Genomic DNA, 7500 nt, shown 5'->3' with positions numbered 1-7500 from the left:
GTGGTCACGTGACTAGGAGAGTTTGAGACCAGGCAGGGGTTCACAGAAGGGAGGAGAAGAAGAGGAGGAGGAGGAGAAACAGATAGACAAAGAGAAAAAGAGAGAGAGAGAGAGAGAGAGAGAGAGGGAAAGGAACAAGAAGGAAGGGAGATGAGGAGGACAAAGAACTTGCAAGTTTTGACGAGAATGACCTTGTTAAACAAAGAAAAGATGAGCAGGATATGACAAAAGCAGACAAGGACAAACAGAAATAAAGAGGGAGAGAAAGTAGACTTGAAGTGCTTGTTGAGCTGCATATGCTGTTGTACGGCACTTTCTTCAGAGTTTCCGCAGTATGCCTGCCCCCTGCTGGCTTTTAGTAGGAATGCAGCCATCTGTCTGAACAGAGCTTGACCTGGACACGAATGCCCGCAAACTCAAAATAAAGACCAGACAGCTTAAATATTAGAAATACTGCGGCCCTTCTTCAGATAGCAAAAATCAGGCCTAGACTCTAGCACTGCTGTTAGAAAAAGGTAAAGAAAGGTCTTGTTCTTTTCTCTCTCACACAAAGGCAGTGTTTCAGTATAGGTGCCAGGGGATTCGGTGTTTTTATTTTTATTCTCTTTCATTCTCGTCTGTAAACACAAACGCACTCCACGAGCGAGGATGCGGTTGGCATGGTAATGTAACCTAGCGCCTCGTCTCCTGCTATCGGTGTGTGTGTGTGTGGTGGCGCCGTGGCTGTGGTGTCCTCCGTGTCCCGTCCTGCTGCGTGCGAATTTGCACACCTGGTAATCGCCCCGGCTACGGCGTCCTGGAGGACACGGTTATTATTGGGCTCTGAAGCTGCGGTCGGTGGTCGCCCTCTTTTTTTTTTTTTACCCCCCGAGGAGAATGTCCCGTTGTCACGGAAACCAGTGTGCAGAAGGCCCAGTGGGACTTTTGCGGGTGAAGGTGTTGAGATTTTGTGTAGGGGTTAAGTAGAGACATGTAACCATCTACCGTAGTGTGTGTGTGTGTGTGTGTGTGTGTGTGTGTGTGTGTGTGTGTGTGTGTGTGTGTGTGTGTGTCTGTGTGTGGGTGTGTGTGTGTGTGTTTGTGTGTGTGTCTATGTGTGTGGTTGTGTGTGGATGTGTGTGTGGATGTGCATGTCATAATAATCTGTTTCACTTCCCCCGAGTGTCACCCAGTACACACTGACCTTCACTGAGAGCATTCTGACCTAACTTGGTGTGTGTGTGTGTGTGTGTATGTGTGTGTGTGTGTGTGTGTGTGTGTGACTGATACAGATAAAGAGAAGGAGAGAGAGAGCTATACAGATCGACATAAAGATAGAAAGATGGCGAGACAGAAGAAGACAGAGAGCAAGATAGAGAGGGAGAGAGATAAAGAGAGAGAGAGAGAGGTAGAGAGGAGATTGGGAGAGTGGTGCAGGATGACAGTATAAATGCGAAGGCTGTGGTCTCTGTGGATATCTGACTTTGTTTTTGAGTAAATGGGGGTCTGGTGTCAAAGCATGACATTTAGGGAGAGGAGGACTGAGGGGGGTTTTTGTGTGTGTGTGTGTGTGTGTGTGTGTGTGTGTGTGTGTGTGTGTGTGTGAAAGTGTGAAAGTGTGTGACAAGCATTCATCAGATAAGTGTGTGTGTTTGCCGTGTGTATCATGTAAAGTTGTGTTAATAGTTATGTTGTGATGTAATAGCAGATAGTGATCAAATGTGAGTTTTCTAAAATCTGTTCACTTAAAGAGCCCAGAGCTGTATTGCAAATACAGAGGTTACGCTGGTACTTTCTTGCAAAGTAGCACCCTTCACTGTAGTGGAGCAACTTGATCTGATGTCGCCCTCTGGTGGTCTTGGAGTGTCATCAAAGTTCTGCAATGAGAATGTCAGAAGCTGCTGTACTATTAGGACATGTTTACTGAAAAGGAATACAACTGTATGCGTATGTTGATTTATTTAACGTACAGCAAATTGTACTGTAGAATCGAAGACACTTCTTACATCTCTCTCTCTCTCTCTCTCTCTCTCTCTCTCTCTCTCTCTCTCTCTCTCTGTGTTTTCCTGCAGGAGGTGCAGAGCAAATCTAAAGTGTGTGCTAACGTGTTCTGCGGAGCCGGGAGAGAATGTGCCGTGACTGAGAAAGGAGAGCCCAGCTGCCTCTGCATTGAGGTCAGTCACAGACACTAGCACATATTAAAACATGTGATTTTATTGTTATGTTATGTTATGTTATGTTATGTTATGTTAAATGTATCACAATAGGTTCAACTAATGATATTCACACATATATGTACAGTACACAGGTTTATCTGAGACAGCATGCCATGGAATGTAACTATATTACAATGCAAGAATTGGCTTTTTAAGTGTGTGTGTGTGTGTGTGTGTGTGTGTGTGTGTGTGTGTGTGTGTGTGTGTGTGTGTGTGTGTGTGTGTGTGTGTGTGTTATGTATTTGTGTGTGTGTGTGTGTGTGTCCTTATAGAAATGCAAGCCCCACAAGCGCTCGGTGTGCGGCAGCAATGCTAAGACGTACCGTAACCACTGTGAGCTCCACCGCGACGCCTGCCTGACCGGCCTGAAGATCCAGGTGGCCCACGATGGACACTGCAAAGGTGGGTTCACCATGCGCCCCTTTGTGTCTGTGTGTCAGTGTATAGCTTATTAGCTTATGTCCCCCTCTCTCTCTGTGTGTGTGTGTGTGTGTGTGTGTGTGTGTGTGTGTGTGTGTGTGTCTGTGTGTGTGTGTGTGTGTGTGTGTGTGTGTGTGTGTGTGTGTGCAGTATAGTCGTCTCAGTCGTCTCAGTCGTCTCGTGCGCATGCGTGGGCAATGGCGGACGCTGGCCCGACGCTGGCCCACAACAAACACTAACAACATCTCGCCCGTCGTAACTGCCGCCGAAAACGCAGAAAAAGATGTATAATATGCAGCTAGTATTACTCTTCATGATGTGCCTGATAACAACTCTGAAGGTGATCCTAAAAAAATTGGTAGCCTCTACATATGGAGGCGTAGGTGTCACCTTTACCCTTAGTGTGCATGATGGACTGTATTATTGGCTGCTGTTGCACACCTTTGTATCAAATTTGGATTATGCCATGATATATGCTTATCTTCTAATCCAAATAAAGAATTTAAAATGTGCGTGCGTGCGTGCGTGTGTGTGTGTATGTGTGTGTGTGTGTGTGTGTGTGCAGTATAGTCGTCTCAGGCTGTAAGAAAACACAACACAATTGCACAACTTAATGCCTCAGAGTGAAGTCAATGCAGTCATTGTTCCTGCTCCCTTATGGTATTACAGTACAAGACTGACACTTGAGACTGGCACCATGTGATGTGGGGATTACAAAGCCACGGGCAATCAGTCTCTAGAGCACTGGTCAACACTGCTGAACCTGAGGCATTATTGAAATTGAACTGAAATACTATCATTTTAGTTTCTAGTGCAAGTAATTGCTAACTTAACTTAACTTAGTGTGTGTGAGAAAGAGAGACAGAGAGAGAGAGAGAGAGAGATAGACGACTCTTGACCGAATCCTTTCAGAGAGAAAAAGAATGGAATAGAGGAAGAGAGAGAGCCTGTGTCAATTAAGAGAGAGAGAGAGCGAGAGAGAGATTGGAGAGATAGAGAGAGGAGAGAGAGAGAGAGAGAGCGAGAGAGAGATTGGAGAGATAGAGAGAGGAGAGAGAGAGAGAGAGAGAGAGAGAGAGATTGGAGAGATAGAGAGAGGAGAGAGAGAGAGAGAGAGAGAGAGAGAGATAGAGAGAGGAGTTGAATCTCTTTGTTTCTTTATAGTCTAAAATCTGGATCTGTTATCTGTTATCTGCGCTGATACTCTATCTGTGGAGATACACGTATCTTCTCCTGAGCTCATTAAAGCCTGACTCCAGCGTGGGCACTCTGTGGAGATACACGTATCTTCTCCTGAGCTCATTAAAGCCTGACTCCAGCGTGGGCACTCTGTGGAGATACACGTATCTTCTCCTGAGCTCATTAAAGCCTGACTCCAGCGTGGGCATGGTGGGCACAGGGCCAACTCTGATCACATGGGTGCCAACCAATAACACTCGAGACACCGTCACCACATTTCGCATCAGCACACACAACAAACCTTTACTCCCTCTGGCCAGGCACCGTAATGATGATTCTCTGAAGCCATTTTTTTTATGGCTTAATTTTAAGAAATCTCGGTGATAACAATGACGCCACATACTTGTGGAGTCGTTGTGACACTGTACAATAATAAACAAACCTGTGGAGTCATTGTGGCACTGTACGATAATAAACAAACGTGTGGAGTCGTTGTGACACTGTACGATAATAAACAAACGTGTGGAGTCGTTGTGGAACTGTACGATAATAAACAAACGTGTGGAGTCGCTGTGGAACTGTACGATAATAAACAAACGTGTGGAGTCGTTGTGGAACTGTACGATAATAAACAAACGTGTGGAGTCGTTGTGGAACTGTACGATAATAAACAAACATGGAGTCGTTATGGCACTGTACGATAATAAACAAACTGAGGTGAGCTTGCTAGATACAGAGACAGCGAGCCAACACACTGGAGTGACTAATTATGCAACATTTGGCAATGGCCACCCAATAATCAAAGGTGTGCTCTTGGCTACATGACAAGCTAGTGTATGTACAATGTAGCAGGTGGACAGTCTAACATCTGAATGAACTACAATAATGAGACATGTATTTAATAAAACATTTATTGTTTATTTCGAATGTTATTGAACAGTTTCCAATAAAAAGCAATGCATCATGGTGTTATTTTATCACCAGAGATCAGGATTGTGAGTAAAATTGCAAGGATTTGTGGTACAACATGACTGAATGTTATGCTAATTTAAACATGGTCTGGTACATACAGGTACAGTACTAACATCTTTTTTTTATTTCATTTTAAACAGAGAAGAAGATGGACAAGGCAGCTGCAAGTCCCGGTGAGTACTGAATTTGTATTTGTTCTAGTTATTTAATTGATGAGGACATGACATTCAATAAATGCATTTTTCCTTCATGTCAATAATGTCTACAGTTTCAAAAAGAACAAACAGAAAAGAGGAGGACAATTAAATCAGATAAGATCAGCTCAGTGAATGCCTACTTTCATAGGCCCCAGAATTTCTCATTATTTTATTCTTCAGCCATGTAGAAACATTTATTTTTCACATACAGTAGCTGCTTCAAATGCCGCGATTATGTCACTGATTAATGTTTCATATTCAGTAAGCACATAATTAATATTTTGTTTCATATTAACAAAGCCCACTCATTTTCCCTTATGATGAACATCAGTCTCTAGCTCATCAGAGACCAAAAGGCTTCTGTGGTTCAGTGCTCAGTCAGTGTCTTGATAGGGTTGACTGTATGAGTTGGCCATCACCTGGAACACGTTGATGGAAAAAGAAAGATCTTGGTTAATGATCAGCTTGGATATAGTTATTTTCTTAGTTATCGCTGTTGTGGGAAATACAAACCTGGTAGTGTTGGAGATTCTCCAATTTGGCAGCCATCGTGGCCAGTCTGTTTTTTAGGTTGCCTTCACATGAGCAAAAATAACCAGACCATCGGTCCAAACAAACTTGGGTCCAGACCAAACAGTGAATGCGCCCTTAGGGTCCTCAGCTCAGCTGTTTTTAAACACATTACACACATCAGGCACCTCACACATCAGGTCCTGCATATCAGTGCTGTAAGTTCGGCCTCCTGAGCTGAATTCTCCCGTCGGAGTGCCGGTGCTTCGACTGCCGCTTTAACCAGCTCAGCTTTAGGGTTTCTGTAGTCCATCCTGAGCGAGGTCTCCACTATCAGGATTCTGAGTGACCCAAGCTCAGGAGAACATACACAGGAGAACAGTTTTGAGTTAGATTTTTCAATTTGATATTGGCAATAGACTAGAATAGACTATATATTGAGCCACTCAGCCTCATGCTTGTCACTCCTTATCTCGTTTAACAAATGTAATTCAGCAAAGTATGTGTTTTTGCCAGTATCCTACCCAGCCCTTTAATTGTGTGTTCATCGCTAACTGCTGTTGTGCCTTAACCACACTGTCGTGTGCAGATATAACTAGAAAAGCACTCAGAGAGCGCAGCTACCTCCGCCTGCATATGTTCTTCCTAGGTTGTCATACATTTGAATCTAAACTATTCAGATCGCCGCCACGTGCCATTGCCATTACACCACTAAGCTAAATACATAAACGCCTCTGGAATCCCGACAGAATTACGGATCAGTCCCAAAATGTAATGGTCTCTTCCTCGGGTCATGTACGACCTTCCCTGAAAATTTGATCGAAATTCATTCATCACTTTTTGAGTTATCTTGCTAACAAACAGACAGACAGACAGACAGACAGACAAACAAACAAACGCCGGTCCCCGATGAAAACATATACCTCCTTGGCGGAGGTAAATAAAGCTTTATTATATCTATGGTTGTGTGCCCATGCATGCCTCTGACCCTCTCTGTGCTCCTGTCTCTGTGTGTGTGTGCAGTTGTGTGCTACGTGGCGGACCGTAACGAGCTGCGCAGCCGTGTGATCGAGTGGCTGAAGACAGAGGTGGTGCCAGACGGCTGGTTCTCCAAGGGCTCCAACTTCACCGACATCCTGCTCAAGTACTTCAAGGTGTGTGTGTGTGTGTGTGTGTGTGTGTGTGGGGGGGGGGGGGGGGCTGTGACCTTCTTGTTATCACCTTGATCACGTTCCTCCACGTATTTTACAAACTTAGGCTGTATACTTATACACATTTATAATTATACACATTTATTATATTATACACGTATGCACACACACACACACACACGGTCACTGAACCTGTGACCTTGGTGTTATCACCTCACTTATATTCCTCCATGCATTTTAAAGCACAGTACCATACATACCTGTTATGTTTACCTTGAGACAGCTGTTTGAGTTATAGAGAGACATTCTACAGGTAGGTTCAGAACCGCGTACACGTGTGATATCTGAGCTGAAAAAGGTGAGGTTCAGTGAACCTTCAAAGCACACAGGAGCTGTCAAGCCAAGTGACTGATGAAGAAGCTCTTACTGTGCGAGATGCCTGAGGCTCCCTCGTTAACACTGATAAGCAGACATGAAACACTCTTTCTAGGGTCATAGTGTGCATCATTCATTTGGCACCGGCTACACGATTGTGGATGATCACGCTCTGTCTTCATGATCATGTTATCATCCCATTCGCCCATACTACATTACACACACACACACACACACACACACACACACACACACACACACACACACACTTCTGTCTCAGTCTTCCACGCCATCCTACAGCGGCTTCTCGGATGATCACGCTCTGTCTTCATGATCATGTCATCATCCCATTCGCCCATACTACATTACACACACACACACACACACACACACACACACACAGACACACACACACACACACACACACACTTCTGTCTCAGTCTTCCACGCCATCCTACAGTGGCTTCTCATAACTGGAGGTTAATTTCTTTATCTCTGTTC

General features: G+C 44.4%; 1 protein-coding gene across 1 annotated transcript in view; it reads left to right on the top strand.

Annotated features, from left to right (window-relative positions):
- Window positions 1-7500, top strand: part of fstl1b (follistatin-like 1b) — a 53649-nt gene that overhangs the window by 33820 nt on the left and 12329 nt on the right. Inside the window, exons 3-6 of the mRNA XM_062534801.1 lie at window positions 2052-2153; window positions 2468-2597; window positions 4907-4939; window positions 6497-6627. Coding sequence (XP_062390785.1) covers window positions 2052-2153; window positions 2468-2597; window positions 4907-4939; window positions 6497-6627 — 396 coding nt within the window. The remainder of the gene's footprint in view (window positions 1-2051; window positions 2154-2467; window positions 2598-4906; window positions 4940-6496; window positions 6628-7500) is intronic.

The sequence above is a fragment of the Sardina pilchardus genome, chromosome 4, assembly GCF_963854185.1.
Source record: "Sardina pilchardus chromosome 4, fSarPil1.1, whole genome shotgun sequence".
NCBI classification, from domain to species: Eukaryota; Metazoa; Chordata; class Actinopteri; order Clupeiformes; family Clupeidae; genus Sardina; species Sardina pilchardus.
Note: the sequence above shows the minus strand (reverse complement) of the source record. Positions and strands in the feature narration are given on the sequence as shown.